The following is a 16,848-nucleotide window of genomic DNA, read 5'->3' as shown; positions in this document are numbered from 1 at the left end:
CAGCATCACTGAGAGTTAAAAACTGTCTCAATTCTTTCATCTTTAATAAAACGATCAGCATTGCTGCTTTACCAGGTGTAACTATAAAGTTTAACTTCCAGGCATCCATGAAAACAAAATGTATTACATTTAACGGAGTTAGAAGTTAGCAGGAAGCTAGCGGAAGTTAGCTCGCTAGTTTCGCTAGTTACCTAAGCATGATATAGCATGTTCTGACTGAGAGATTTCTGAAAAAATCAAACGTACAGCTCTGCTATCACTTCCAACATAAATGAAGACAGGAAACTAAACAGCAGTGACGTTTGTAGGGTTACTGAAGTTGGGCTAGCTGCTATATAATGATGTGCTACGTGATCGTTAGCGACACAGCTATGTTAGCATAACATAAACAGTGAAGCTGGAGGACGAACACTAACACTTTTCCACCTATAAAAGTTAACGTGAAGGTTCCTGATGGTTAGAGACAAATGCAATCGCATGGCAGGATGCTGTAAACGGACCAAACTTCAGTCAGGAGAACAACTGAGATAATCCATCCACAATACGAGGTTAGTCATTAATATACTGCAACAACATGGGAATAGAGCAGCTGCCAGAGAATTCAACATTAATGAAACAATGGTACAGAAGTGGAGGAAGCAAGAAGAATGAGTTTAATAAAGTTTGATTTATCTGACTGCTTTGTTTCGCTTAATGTGCCTTATAATCCCGTGCACCTTATGGTCCGAAAAATGCGTACTGCACACTGCAGTTTAATGTTGCAAAGCTCCTCTTTTTAACTTCAGTGGATATTATACATGGTTATGCTCAGGATATGTCAGCCCATTTCTACTGGAAATGCCTTTGGGTTAAACTTTCAGCAAGGAATTTGCATTTGCACTGTTACATTTTTATAAAGCTTTAATGTACATAAAAACCAGCTTCTTGTTTAAGTGAAAATAAATGGAAGGTTGTCTTTTTGCACTAGTAATGTTGTGGAGTTGTATTTTGTCTCGCATCAATTATATCGTCAGTTATATCGTTATCGCAAATTTTCAAATATATATCGTGATAAATATTTTTGGCCATATCGCCCTGCTCTACTCGTCATGTCTGAGATGTTCGTAGTAACACACGTGATGTTAATGGTCATCTGTTCTTTCGTCTGCCAAAAACATAAACATTAGTAAATAAAAATGCTCCTAACTGGTAAAAAGTGTTCAAATGTCCACATAAAGCAGGGGTGTCAAACTCAAATACACAGTGGGCCAAAATTCAAAACTGGAACAAAGTCGCGGGCTAACGTTAATATTTATTGAAATATATTTGTTCCTCCAGATATAAGAATGAATCTTTTCTTATGGACAAGTTTAGCTGAAAAACTGAATATGGAACAAGCAAAGCTTAATACTAAACAATATATATATTAGCTGTATAATGCCAGTAGGCCAGCTCTGATAGTAATTTGGTATGGCTTCGCGGGCCAAATGTAATTAGGCTGCGGGCCAAATTTGGCCCACGGGCCAGAGTTTGACACCTATGACATAAAGCTTCGATGTGAAGCGAACCCAAACAGATCATTGGATGCTGAAAGGTTAGAACCTCATGCAGGAGGCGGGACAAAGTCAATCTGTCGCCGTCATGCTGGCGTCCGGACGCTTTGGGGTATCGGGGCCCAGATGTTTGACACACTGAGCTGAAATGAGTTTTCCCAGCGGTGGTGAAGCAGCAGCAGCGGGTCAGTCGTGACGAGCTGCACGAGCGGCGGACAGTCTCACTGAAACGACCTTGACTCGACAAGCGGGCGAGCTGGCAGCACATCAATCTGCTTCCGCCTTCACTCTGCCAGGAAAACATCGCCTGCTAGAAGTGAGAGGCAGATCTCCGGCCCCGCCCCTCGTGTCCGGAGATCTTTGACTCCTGGAGGACGGATGACGAGCAGCTTGTTGAGCTGACACAAACACCAGCGCAGAGCGGTGTGAGGACACACTTTCCTCACCCTCGTGGCCTTTATACTTCAAGCATTCGTGCGTGATGCTCGAATATCCTTTAATTGCACTACAGCAGGAACTGATCTGACACGCGTTCACTACAGGAAGCTGGTAAAACTTGTGTACTTTTACTGCTGATATATTCCAGCATTAGACTAATTAATTGTTCATTATTCCACTATGAAACCAATGTATTGAACTGTAATTAACTGGCACTACATGTGCTGGTTATAGCTGAATGGTATCCATGGAAACAAGCATCTCGAGGCCCTCCAGTGCAGAAGAAGACCGAACACAGCAGTGACCTCTCTCTGCTTTTTTATACCTTTGACTGAGAGTAATTTGAAAACAATGCACCATAAATACCACGGTGACTTTTTACTGCTGTAAACTGGCAGGAGGCTCCCTGACGGCCAAGAGGCAACAAATCACCTCCGGCCGCCCGCCGCGGCGCTCGCCGCTCACAGTGCAGCGGACACTGGCAGACTCTGATTGGCTTTGTCAGGAGGAGCCAGCGGCTTAAATAATGTTTTAATGTTTTTCACATCAGCTGGTCGGCCACAGCCCTGAACCATCCAACCTCCTCGCTAATCTTCACAGGAAGTTAGTGCGTGTGAAAATCAGAGATCGTCAGCCGCAGGTCCTCTGACATCCAGCAGAGGCAGCAGTGAGTCAGTCCCCATGTTAAAATTAACATGTTTATAGAGATCACGTCTCCCTTCATACTTCACCTGTTTACACTGTGTTAAGGCTTAAGGTTTTACATTATTAGGGGTGTGGCCTCTTTGACAGGTGGACCTACCTGTGGTTGCACTGTTCCTCACATACAGGCATCACCACACAGCAGGAAACCAGATAAAAACACCTGAATGTGATTTCCTGTCTGCAGAATCTGCTTTAAACTTGATTTTACTGATTTTACTGGTTAATCCAACCAATTTTTCCTTTTCGTTTTTATTTATTTATTTCTCTTTTTTGTACTTGTGGGCTCTGAGGAAGCTCGGTGCACATTCAGTTTAAACGGCTGAGGCAGATCTCACAGCACATGTAAAGGCTGCTCAGTGAAAACTGGATAAAAGCTAAGAGCGGACATGTGAAATGAGGGTTTCTCTGCAGTGAAACACTACAAGGCTTTTATTTTGAAACTGGTACAGACAGCATTGCCTTTGAAACAGCCACACCCTGCGTCAGATGATCCCCGGCCATCTCAATTTCAAAACCTCGCTTCCTTTGGTGCACGCCAAGTGGGCCGACGTTTTTAGATTTACTGCAATATCAGCTGGATTACACTGTCTGTACACATCACTGCAACCGTAACTGAGACTAAGAGAGTCATTTTTCTGTTTGATTCTGGATAAATTAGGAATAATCCAACATCTGTGTTTTATTACTTCAATTTCAAATATTCAACATCATAAGATGGTATTAATGGTAATTTCCATTTTTATATATTTATGCCACAGACCCCTGAACATTTAGCAAAAATTCATCGAATATGCACCCAGCTCTGTGTACTTTAAGAATATTCACGATACGAAAATGTATGAAATTATTACAGAATAAAACAAACAGGCTGATTCTCAGTACGTCTGTTTTGAACTACAGTCCAACATTTTAACTCTATTAATTATCATTCTCTGCTATTCATTTATAACATTTTCATGCATTTATTGTGGATTCATTTTCTTGTGGCCCACCAGCAGTACCTACACTGACCACCAGGGTATCATTACTTTAATGGTTTTTGTGCCTTCCTGACTTTGATTAAGTTTATGAATCTAAAGGTTTTTCACCTTCTGGTTACAGAATGGCGACTTTTCAGTCGATGCTTTGCCGGCCTCGGACCTGTTTGGAGGTTATGATGACAGATGAAAGGAAAACTGAGAAAGGAAATGTACTTGTAACCACCAGGTCTTCACTGTCCTGTAGATCCACTGAGGTACCGACTGTACATATTGAAGGAAAACACAGGAACAAGTGTTTAGCTTAAGTCTGTGTTTGAAGAAGTCTGCCCTGTGGTGACAGTTAATTTGCTCAGTTTAAGCCTGGGGATGAAAAACCACTCAGAAGCACTGAACTAAATAGATGTGAGCCCCAACGTGTGCCGATGTGTCATCACTACCAACAAGCTGAAACAAAGCTGTTTAATCCACAGCTGCAGCCGCTAACACAGAGCAGAGCGCGAGCGCCGTCCATGCCCATAGGAGATGTTCTGGTCGTAATAGATGAACCCGCGTGCGTCTCCGAGGGCCCAGTCGAACGCGGCAATTCCTTTATGCTCAGCAAAGATGGCGAGGAGAAAGAGGCTCGGCAAGCAGCTGCGACAGGCTGAGAGGAGGCACAAAGGCCCCGAAATGAGGTGGGAAGCCTCTCCCTCCCCGGGGTCTTGGATTATTAGGACGAGCAGCAGAAGAGACGAGGAGGGGAAACCTGATTGTTTCTCTGCTGCTTCATTCAGGACGTAACCTCGTTACATCCATCAGATCATCATCAACCATCACTTTCACCTGGTTGGAACAGCAAACCGGAAAATACCGAGACAGTATTTCCATTTGAGAGTCTTTTGTATTGCAAGGTGAGGACGCTGAAGCAGAAGAGTCACAGCTGTAAAAGTGCCATCGTTCCATATTTAGACTCAAACCAACCCTGACCCGCACCGACAGTCTGAAATCATTTATTACTTACAGCTCATTTCCTGCACATTTCCACCAAAGCAGAATTAAAGTGACGGCTCACTGAGCTTTCTTATTGTTTCTGTTGCTGCTCCACTTCCAGTCCAACAGTCTGAGTCTTGACCTTGATGTTGGTCATCATGACATCATGTTGCAGTGGCAGCAATGTGGTTTTTTCCCACAGGGATGGTTTCCACTTCACTCCCAGATCAGATTTATAATCTCTCTCCATCAAGTTCGTGGGCTACACGGGTTGCCTCAAAGTTTAACTGAGCACAGAGGAGGTTCCTTTCTGCTGCTGGCGATAGGACGGCAGGACACCTGCTCAGAGCTCCAGCTCCACCTCTCAGGGAACCACGGCGTCAGACTTGGACACGCTGACTCCCATCCCTCATCCTCCTCGCCCCTGCTAGCGGATGACTGTGGTGGAGTCCAACAGGCACTGAAAAGGTCCGCCTGTGTGCTGGGGACGCCGTCATAGGGATTTTCTTTCGTGTCTGAAAGCAGCTCATTCTTCGGGGAACCTCGATTCAGGCAGATGGACTAAGGTCCAGGTGTTGGTATTCTTAATGGTATGTTATAGTCTCTCACTTCATTAAAAACAATAAATTCATGTTAATGACTCATTAGTCTCACCATTGGTGACGACATTAGCAGCTCTAATGAAGCGGAGCATCCTGCTGTGATGATGGACAACGAGCCCTGCGCAGCTTCAATACCAGAAGCTGTAATAACGCCACAGGATCGTGTTTTCACTGCAGCGCTGCCTCATACTGGCGAAGCCGCTCATTCGTATTCGTTACTCGTGGTCGTTCGCTACAGGGCCAGTTCTCCCAGCGACACGCAACAAAGTCAGCCGACATCAAACCTCTGTTCGTGCAGTCTCAGGAAACTGGAGCTTCCTGTGCGATGAAAGCCTCCACGCTGCGGCTGCTACCTGCCAATCACACCTGCCCGATTTGTTTTGACCTGAAAGAAACTGTCTGTCCTCCCTGCACGCAGACGCAATAAAAGATGGATGCAGCGTGGCCAATGCGGTGTCACTTTAAGGAATCGGCACTCTGCCTGCCGTACTTCAGTGAATATAGGTCAGAGATGCTTTTCCGATACTTCTGTGTCCAAGAGTTGTGAGCCACAGAAAGCAGCAAAGCCTTTTCCCTTCAGACAGATCGGGAACACCCACAGCGAGGGAGCGTCACAAGGATCCGGGTCAGATGCTGGACGCAGTCGGTCAGAACAACGTGACGCACACGTTCACACGGTACAGTCTGCGTAGATCCACGCACAGGTGAAAACCATCAGCTGGTACCGGATTACTGAGATATTTGGACGTTGTCTGACTGTGAGGATGGTGCTACACAGCAGTCACAGCTTCATGCTCCACAGCATAATGAGTGTGCGTCTGACCTGGGCCGAGCAACGGCATTTCTTTGGCTTTGAATGGAGCTCGTTCATGTCGAGCAGTTCAACGTCTCCTCCTGAACCTGGGCGCTAAGCCCTCCTCCTCTCCTACCTGTGCGGCTTCATTCTGAGCCGAGGTCCTTAACTCGCAGCGAGATGATACAACGTGAGTCACCGGGTGATTCATTCAGATCCGACAGAGCCGGCGACGAGTGGCACTCAGCACAATTACTGTTTTCTCTACAGCAGGAATACTCGACGACACTCACATCAGCAAAAAAAACATATGATTACCTCTCTGAAAATGATAAATATCACCACAGTCATGCAGGAAGCAGTTTCCAGCACGCTCTGGTGTTAAATTATGTTTTGGTATAAGCTGAAGGGCTGCCTGTTTACTCTGCTGCTAGATATACGACACACATGTAAAAGGAGTGAAGCTGATTTATGGCTGCAGGAAATTTAACGTCTGATGGAATCAGCAGAGGAGACACCAAATGTACAAGAAAAGGCGGGAATACATCAATCAGAAACTCATAGAACTGCATTTATTTAGTCGCTCCTGTGTGCGCGCCGATTTCTCTCACTGAAAGGTGACTTCCTGTCATGTAGGTAAAGGGGCGTGGCTAAAAGGGCTTGCGCTGGCCCCAGTTTGTTCTCATCCATTCATCAAAAGTTTTTACTTTCCTTCAACAACTTCAAATTTCTGCTACAACGTTTCCTTCCGCCTCGAAGGAAACGTTGTCATAGTGATAGTTTCTCAGATGGTGTGGTGTTCAACACCACTTATCCTGTTTAACTAATTATTTACATAATTAGTTATTGATACGCTCCAACCCACAGACTAACTACCTGAAGTCATATTAATGTGAGCAAAAAAAACCCAGTGGAGCTGCTCCTGTTTACTGTAAACACAAACATAAACATGGTATCAACGTGACGCACCACCGCTGTAAAACGGAGCCACCAGAGGCGCCGTCACAGCTCCAGGGCGGCGGCGTTTAAACGCTCGTGCACTGCGGTCGAGCGGTCGTGCAGGGAAAGCTCCACTTTGCACAGTCTGCACCGAGTTTGTTTGATTTCTGTGAAATTCTTTCACATTTTGTAAAATCTCAGTTTCCATTTGTTCCTTCCGTCCTCCTGCTTTGCTGGTGTTGTTACTCGGTGTGTTTTTATGTGTGACGTCTTTACTCATGTTGGGAAACAGACTTTAGTGAACCGGCGGTTCTATGTTAAAATGACCTGTTTTCAAGTATCTTTGTAACTCTGTGTTACCGACATTATACCCATGCGCTCCTTTTGTCCACTTCAGATACTTTGACAGAACTGTTGTGATACTTGTTGTATTTCCCGGCTGCCTGTGGGTCACATGACTCTGACAGACATTTTACTGGATAAACCAACGTCGCTGCTACAAACTGAACGTGGCAGAAATGTTGTTTGTGACTCAAGAAGACTCGACATCTTTCATGAGGGATACATTTGACATTTCACATATTATAGACCAAGTTATTTACAGAAGTTTAAAAACGTTTCTGGCACAGTGCCATTCACGCTGCATTCTTCTTTGTTGGTATTGAGCGCAGACGAGGCGATACTGCCCCCACAGCTTCCTGTTACAAAAACACAAGACGTGGTTTCAAATACGTCGACATCGTTGCAGGCCTGGTCTTCAGTGAATAAGTGATGGTGACATGAAGCATCGAGGCTCTGGATTAACATCGCGTGTTGTCGTCCGATGCTTTCATGGCACCAAACACATAACTGTGAACAGGCTTTTTGCAGGAATGTCTAAACTTTATGCTTGAAGAAAGCCCGAGTCGTATGTTTCACTGTGATGTTTGGTTCCTTCCTTCTTCCTCGCCGTCCTCTCGGCTGCTTCATCCGGCCGTGGCGATGGTGGAGTCAGCACAGGTGCAGCGAAGGCACGGGCTCGTTAAGTCCCTCTGTCACTGCACATTACGGACTCTACTCCCTCGTTAGCCATAAATTTGAGTGAAACTGAACCCGCTAATAAAAACAAACCAATTTGTCTAATTGGGCGTCATCCCTCGCCCTCCATATGTGTCCGATAATTGTTCTGGTAGGTGGCTTCGATGCTTTCAAAAGATAAATATGTGTTGTTTGTCCCAGCGGCGCTGATAATGGGAGTTAATGGGAGGGACGTAGGCTACAGCTCATTAGCTTCATGCATTGTATTCCAGCTCCAGCACACGTGTCAGAGTTAATGCAGCGAATGGGCTCATTGCAGGAAAACATCGAGAGAAGAAGAACACGACTTCCTCCGTTAAAAGAGCGTTACGTGTTCACGTACATGACGATTAGAGACACACACGCACACCGCTGACGAATGGGAGATCTCTTTATCTGCTGATTTAATATAAAAAACTTAATGTTAATAAGACTTTAACCTTACTGTGTGAATATTATACACACACGATCTGAACCACTATTAACACAGCAGGACTAACCTCACCTCTGTGTTCTTGGCTTCACAGATAAAAACACCTCATTAGCTTCACTTCAGCCGTTTCTTTGCTAATCAGAGTGAAAACCTCCCAAAACCCAGACGTGCGATACTGTGCAGCGCTCTCATCACAGACGGAGAGCAAACAACACGTGGCGGGGTCAAACCACCCACCCTGAGCCACAGCTGCCCGCCTCACAGCACCTTCAGGAGGTGTAAGCTGTTAGCCAGGACTGGGTGTGACCTGTAATCACACTACATTTTTTTCCCCAAAGATATTACTGCATTAAATTCAGATTACATTAGTCACAGTGACGATGTTAACTCCATCACAAAGCTTTTTGGGTTATCTGCCTGACAGAAGTCTCAGTTTGTAGATGGACTGGTTCACACTGCTCTTCTACTCCCACACTCAATGCTAGCACTGCACGCTAGCACTGAACGCTAGCACTGCACGCTAGCACTGCACGCTGGCACTGAACACTAGCACTGAACGCTAGCACTGAACGCTAGCACTGCACGCTGGCACTGAACACTAGCACTGAACGCTAGCACTGCACGCTAGCACTGCATGCTAGCACTGCACGCTGGCACTGAACACTAGCACTGAACACTAGCACTGAACACTAGCACTCAACACTAGCACTCAAAGCTAGCACTGAACACTAGCACTCAACGCTAGCACTTTGTTCTAGACCTAAAAGCCGGACACACACCAGACGCGTATAATTCGTGACTTAAAATATTTTATTATTGCGGCTCAAACTCGATTTAAGCTACATCCACACGTACATGTAAACTGAGATTTTCCATTTATGCTTAAAAAAACAAAGTCAAATGCTGTTGAGAACATGCCAAAGCAACAGGATGCGATATAATCATAAACATGTAGAAATGTTGGCCAATCAGAGGTCTAGAAGTCTGGGAGGGAAAGAGTAAACAAAGATGGCGCACAGAAGCAGTCTGACAGTAACTGCGTGTGTCTATGTAAGCGTGTAAAAACTGCACATAGTAAGATTAACAGCAACAGTGTCTCTATCTGCCATCGTAGAAATCATCTCATGTAAACAATGACGTGGCGCACACCTTTGATGTTGAGCGACTAAATCTCAGTTTTCCTCGTCTGCACGTAAACACAAAAACTGAGTTTTTAAACATCTCTGTTTTCAGTGATCCAAAACGGCGTTTACATGTGGACGAAAGACCCAAACGCATAGAAGAAGCTGCGATTTCAAAAATACCCATGTACGTGTGGATGTAGCCTTATTCACACGTGAATGCAAAGACCTGACCAATGACATCACTGCATTTGGCACCAGCGCTGAATACACAGGGGCGTGGAAATAGTAATCACAGGCGTCTCGCTGAACAGATCACGACTGACCTCCTGCTGTGGGTGGATCAACTCTGCTCAGGTTCGGTTTAACGTCTTGTTCTTGTCACGTGATGGCGTTTGTCTCCGCCCATCAGAGAGCCCCAAACATGAACTTTAGCGAGGAGAGTTTAACCCTGAACCTCCGTCTTCTCTCTGCTGATGTGTTTGTATAAATATGTTAATGAGAACACACTGCCCTACATGTTCTGTAAAAGTTTCTGGCTCTGCTGTGACCTCCGAGCCACTAGAGGGGGGCAGCAGTCCAGGGAGCGAGGCCTTAATGTGTCTGTGATGTGGCTCTGGTGCCAACTAGGCCATTTAGGAACATCAGGGGTTTAATGAAGTGGAAACAGCTGTGGAACAGATGACTTTTCCATCACAGGCAAAATAATTACCCTCTCGATAATTCGAACAGAGGGGGTCAGACCGTCCCTCCTCCGTCTGACTCATTTACCTTCAGCTAAACCTGCAGAAATGCGTCCCTGACAACAGAGACGTCAATGGTTTAAATTCATTTGATTCCTCTTAAACTGCTCACCAAATATTTTCCTTGAGCAACATTTAACTGAAAAAATAAAAAGCATTTCTGTTTATCTTCATATGACTCCAAACTTGATGTCGAGCCAGTTTTTTAGCATCTCCCAAAAAAACATTTTCATGCTGTGTGCTGTGAAATGTCTGAGATAGAAGAAACACTTTGTGCTCCCACTGAGAATCAGCTTTTCAGCGTCTGTTATTAAAAACATCCTGAGCTCGGGCCCATTAAGTTCTTTTCAAAATCTGTTTTCAACTGGTGGAGGTTTGGCCGGCCTGAGAGCCAAAGCTCTGAAAAGCTTACAGAAGTTACTAAGCTGTGAAACTGTGCCTCACAAAGAAACGCTAACACGTCCAACGCACGCCAAAACATTATCAGCGGGCCCAGTTTCACTGCGGTAGCAGACTCTGTGATCGATATTATCAACAGAAGTGAGAGCTTGGTGGAGACGGCGTGACGGAGTGTGACATGAACAGCACGTTGGCGTTCATGTCCTTAAAGCACCTTAAAGACTGAACGACGTTTGAAAAAAGGCTCAAAGCTTCACAAATCCAACAAAGCAGCGTTACATCAGCGTGCTACAAGCCGTCTGTCCACGGCTCGTGGAGCTGCACGGTTATTATAACAGCTTACTATTCATCATATAAGGCTTAATATGAATCTGCACTCTCTTGCTGGTGTATACGTACACGATACTTCATGTTATTGACCACAAACAGCACGGTGTCGTGCTCCAACAGCGGATGGGTGACTAACCAGCTTTGACAGGACGCCAGACGCCATTTCACTAAAAACCAAACAAGGCCTCCTTCACACATTCAAGTATCACCAGCCCATCTGAAACCACATCATCGACCGCCGTTTACAATAACCATAAACTCACAGGACGCTTGTGTGTTTTAAAAGCTTGAGGTGAGGTCATGCTTTAAAGACAGCGCCACGAGCTGATGATGACCTTTCCAGATCCAGACTGACAGACACCTAACAGATGTTCCTGAGGTGCAACGTTAAACAGTCCACTTTCACCAAATCCCTCCAGCCCACCTGAGTGCGAGCTGCCGAGTCTGGGCACAAAACTTTGAACCTGATTTGTTGTTCGCCATCATGGCGCCGAGGCTTCTCCCTCCTTGCACCAGCATTGCTAACGCTAATGGCTGGAGAGCACAGCTCAGCCACAATTAGAATGGTTGCTTTGAAGACCAGGCGTGTGACCACTCACAGTCACTCGGGATACATGTCTGCATTCAATAATCAGACTGTGGTTATTTGCAAGAGCGGCTGCAGTCAGCCTGAGTCAGACCGCGACTGTTTGGAGACAGGTTGCCTCCCGTCAGGTGACCTGTGCAGTCACCGTGTGACTGAAAGCATTCACCCGGAGGCTGAATCTCTCACAACGTCTGGGTGAACAGTTAGTTGCTGTAACTACTTGCAGTTGGTCGCCAGCAGAAAAAATGACCATCGACCGACCGCCAGTTGTTCCTAGTCGTGCTGTCCAGCGTGACCGAACCGTCAACCTGCTCACAAGGAAATTTACACTCACAACAGCTAAAAGAGACAATAGCCGTCATAAACACATCATCAGATCAGCTGTTTGATCTGGACCGCAGGGCAGGTTTCAAACCTGCAACCTTGGTTTGGCTCAAACAGAAAAGTCAAGAAGATCAAATGACCCAGATTACAGAAAAGGATTCAGAGTTGACAAGTAAATGGCTTAAAACAGGTTAGCGCTACACAACAAACACAACTAACGGTGCTTCACCTCGTAACTCAGCTGACCTCCAGGACAGACCAGCTCAAGAAGAAAGATGGCCTCTCGTCTCATTTGCTGCTCTTCCTCACACAACCCTCCAATTATACGGGTTTATGTGGCACTAGGAGCACACTAGCTTAGTGCCCCGAGGCTGGGTTTGTGGCTATCAGCTAACATCATCGTGTGCATCAGCAAGGTTAACATTTATGCTAACTCTTTAGCATCAGCTAACTCATGTGCAATATCCCATTTGCCTTCCCCAAACACATGTCAACAGTCACATTACTGTGAAGATTTCCTTATCAGATCAGATCAGATCAGAATACTTTATTGATCCCTGGGGGAAATTATTTTTTGTTACAGTGCTCCATTTTAAACCAACATTAAGACAAGACAGACAATACGCTAACTAAGAAAAGTACAATATATACATATATATACATACATACATACATAAGTCACTTATAAATAAATATTTGGAAAAGAAACATGTGTAGCTGTAGCAGCAAACAGTGTGTTAAGTGGATGCGTTGTACAGGGAGCCACAGGCAGGAATGATGTCCTGTGTCGTTCAGTGGTGCATCATGGGTAATCTCAGTCTCTCACTGAACGAGCTCCTGTGACTGACCAGCATGTCATGGAGTGGGTGGGAGGTGTTATCCAACATTGTCTTTATCTTGGACAGCATCCGCCTCTCCGACACCACCTTGAGGGAGTCCAGCTCCATCCCCACAACATTGCTGGCCTTACGGATCAGTTTATTAAGTCTGTTGGCATCTGCGACCCTCAGCCTGCTCCCCCAGCATGCAACAGCATAGAGGATCGCACTGGCCACCACAGACTCATAGAAAATCCTCAGCATTTTCTGGCAGATGTTGAAGGACCTCAGTCGCCTCAAAAAATAGAGACGACTCTGGCCCTTCCTGTAAAGTGCTGTGGTGTTTTTAGCCCAGTTTTTATCTATTCACAAGTGTGTACACACACACACACACACACACACACACACACACACACACACACACACACACACACATAAATAAATATATATATATATACATCACACATACACAGACCAATCGGTGTGAAGGGCAGGGAGATGCAGGCAGATCAGCAGGACAATCCTCGGCTCAGACTTTCAGGAGTAAAAAAGTCTTTAAGCATTTAAACTACAAGCTGAAGTTTGGATGAATTCATGCAGCTCGGTGTTGCCGGGAGCTGAATCACATACAGCCACACAGATTATAGCAGCAGTAACACAGTGACACACACAGCAGGGTGAAGTGGATTTACAACGTCTTTAAGACGGAACGTCGATGGTCCTGAAGACCTCTAACACAACACGAGCAGATACAGAGAGGCGGGCTTAAAGTGATACACCTGGAAATACAGGCAGATCGCCTGAGCAGCGCTCGATGGAGACGGTGGTTTGTACAACAGGCAGACCCAGCCCTCCCTCTCTCATCAGCTCACACTGATCTGAGCTCAACTCCATCCTCACAATCCAAAAACCCTCCTCATTAAATCTCTGCACGTCCGCTGGCTGCCCCTCGCCTCTCATCCCTTCAGCAAACACGGACACAGCAGGTGTTTTCAGAAAAATCCTCCATTTAAAGCACCTCAGCTCATCCAGTCAGAAATCACTGAACCCACTGCGACACATTCAGACCCGGCACAGCTGTCAGCTTCTGTCACGTCTGCTCCAAACGCCAGGCACTTCTTCTTCGCTGGTGTTTTTCTTACAGCCTCGTTGACCTTTTCCTTCTAACAGCTGCTCGTCCGTTTCCCTTTCACCTGCAGGGCTTCTGCTACCGACCTGACCAACCACACCATCCGAACCCGGGGATCACAGCCAGCTGAAGGCGCCACCAGACCCCCGATGCCCCTCTCAGGTTAGGGCAGTGAGAGAATTCAAACAGAGGGGGTCAGAGTTAGCGTGGCAGTAAAACCAGATGATCAGGGTTAACCCTGTGAGGACCACAACCCCCCTCAGCCTGTCCTGGGGAGGAAAACAAAGGCCAGGATGTGGTTTTTCATGCACTGAACGTTTGTGTGGTTTGCCTCCTGGATTTGTCAGCCTCCAGCTCTTCTTACACATTTCTCACCTTTTTGAACACCAAAAATTCTCTCATGACAAAAACTTTAAGTCTTTCTTATTTAGCACGCGATTCAATCAAACCCCACCCAAGAGGGAGCTCAGTGATCACCTCTGTTTCAAAACCCAGCAACACACACACACACACACACACACACACACACACACACACAGAATAAAGAAGCCCGAAAATACACACACACACACACACACACACAGAGACACACGCACACACACACACACACACACACACACACACACACACACACACACACACACACACACACACACACACGGACCATAAAGAAGCCCGAAAATACACATAAACACACACACACACACACACACACACACACACACACACACACACACACACACACAGAATAAAGAAGCCCGAAAATACACACACACACACACACACACACGCACACCGAGAGTGCAGCAGCAGATAAACCTGAAACACAAACACACTAAAGATTGATTGAACAGCTCGAGGAACACGACCAGAACCAGAACCTGCATCATTAACATGATCCAGAAACCAGCGCGCGCGCGCACAGCTTCACCTGCACGACTCAATCCAGCAGAAACGTGTTCTTCTGTCTGCAGGAGTCATTACACTCTGACACACTCACACTGTGGGTTTATGAGGGAGATGTGTGTGTGCGTCTCTGCGCAGGTGTGACACTGACTCATACCTGGAACAGGCGCAGGATGTTGGCCACCATGATGGACACGGAGCTGGCCGAGGCCCCGATGACCCCCACCACCTTCTCGGGCTTCACGAACACCGGAGGTTCCCCGTTGGTGCACCTCACGTCCGACGTGTCCTTCTGGATGAGCGCCTGCACGAACGTCAGCGACTGCTCCAGTGCGTACGTGTCCCGCGAGCAGGTGTCCAGGATCCGCGCGCCCAGCGTGACGTTGGGCAGAAGCTCATCGTCGCCGTTGATCTGGTCCAGCGCGTACATCATGGCCTCCAGCCGGTGGATGCCGTTCTCCTTCTTGATGTCCCCGCACGGCGTCCCCGGGACCCCCCTGGCGTGGACCGGGAAAAGCCCCCCCAGCGTCACGTCGCCCTCCACGCGGATGGAGTGCGGCGCGTAAATCTCCTGGGAGCCCGCAAGGTCCAGGAACGCGTGGAGTATCCACAGCACGCGGAGGGGCAGGCCGGAGCGCCCGCCCATGCCGGCGCCGGGGTCCGTGCGGTCACGCAGCAGGAAAACGCAGGAGCGCGAGGAGGCGCGAGGGGACTGTTCTCGGGACAGGTCCGTAAATCCGGCGGCTCGTGGCCGGCCCGCGCCCCGCAGAGAGAGCACCCGCTCACCGGCACAGCTGGGATCCCGCGCGAGGAGCCACGGCATCCGCGCCGCGCGAGCCTGCCGCTTGTTGCACGAGTACCATCCCGGCCCCGCGAGCCCCAACACTCCGGTAACTCCTCGGTAACTCCTCTGGTAACGGCAGCCCGCCGCCCACGCGCGGCTCTGATGTCACAGCCCGTGACGATAGACCGCTCCGATAACTGCGCCGTGCACACCTGTCTGCGGGCTCGCGCACTCCGTGGAGGCTCCCGGGCTTCTGCGCACAAAGTGGCCGAAAAAGATCAAAGAGAGGCGGCGAGAGGAGTCGACACGAGCCGAGGAGAGGAGCTCTGCGCGCGCGGTCCTCACGGTCCACCAGCCCCCTCTCTCTATCTCTCTTTCTCTCTCGCTCGTGCTCTCTCTCGCTCATCCACGCACGCGCGCTCACGCCGCCCACGCGCGTTTGTGTAATTATCAGCGCAGGGCTTGTGCTGCCAAAACAAGCCGAACAAACAGCCTGCGCGTGCTCCGGCTCACGGACCGTTACCGTGAACGGGAGCGTGAGGCTCGGTGCCCGCTTCCTCCCGTTGTGTCCTCAGTTAAAATCACGTTTCCCGCTTCCGGGCATCCAGGTAACTTCAGCCAAACTCCGGGTCTTACCGCCACCGTAACTCGTTACACATCAACAGGTGTGACAGAAGCGCCTAAGAACCAATTAGTTCTCCGCGTAAATGGCGTCATCATTCCCGAAGATCCCTCGGACCTGTGCGCGCGGACAGCAGCAGCCTCTGGTGTCCTCGCGCTTCTCTGACGAGCCGCATTGTCCGCTTTTTGGTGGAAATGACGAGTTTCAGCTGTAACGTGTGAAACAGAGAACAGAACCAAACCTGCGTGTAAAACATCCAATCATCTAATATCTGATTAGAAACGTCACGGCTTCAAACAGGCGCAGCTTTATTAACACAGCAGCTCCTTTACAGACACAACAGCGCAGAGACGCGTTCAGAGCGTCTAATACTCACCTGCTGCACACACACACACTCACAGACGCACACACACTCACACAGATACACGAACACACACACTCACAGACGCACACACACTCACACAGATACACAAACACAGACAGAGACACACTCACATACTTGTACTGTGTCTTTAATCTCTTCATATTTTTCTGATATGATGGTTTCTGCTTCTTTTGTCAAACACTCTGCTGACAGTCCTCTTTCATCTGAACGCAGGTTAAACCGTGGGTTAGTTAGTGAGTTTATAACCAAGCTGA

The 16,848-nt window shown here is 47.5% G+C and overlaps 1 protein-coding gene across 2 annotated transcripts in view; it reads right to left on the bottom strand.

Annotated features, from left to right (window-relative positions):
* Positions 1-16,614, bottom strand: part of grm7 (glutamate metabotropic receptor 7) — a 166,553-nt gene extending 149,939 nt beyond the window's left edge. For both annotated transcript variants that reach the window (XM_026166574.1, XM_026166575.1), the window contains exon 1: positions 14,961-16,614. In XM_026166574.1, the coding sequence (XP_026022359.1) occupies positions 14,961-15,626 (666 nt within the window). In that variant the 5' untranslated portion in view covers positions 15,627-16,614. The remainder of the gene's footprint in view (positions 1-14,960) is intronic.
* Positions 16,615-16,848: the final 234 nt, after the last annotated feature.

This window comes from Astatotilapia calliptera, chromosome 5 (genome assembly GCF_900246225.1).
Source record: "Astatotilapia calliptera chromosome 5, fAstCal1.2, whole genome shotgun sequence".
Classification (NCBI taxonomy): Eukaryota; Metazoa; Chordata; class Actinopteri; order Cichliformes; family Cichlidae; genus Astatotilapia; species Astatotilapia calliptera.
Note: the sequence above shows the minus strand (reverse complement) of the source record. Positions and strands in the feature narration are given on the sequence as shown.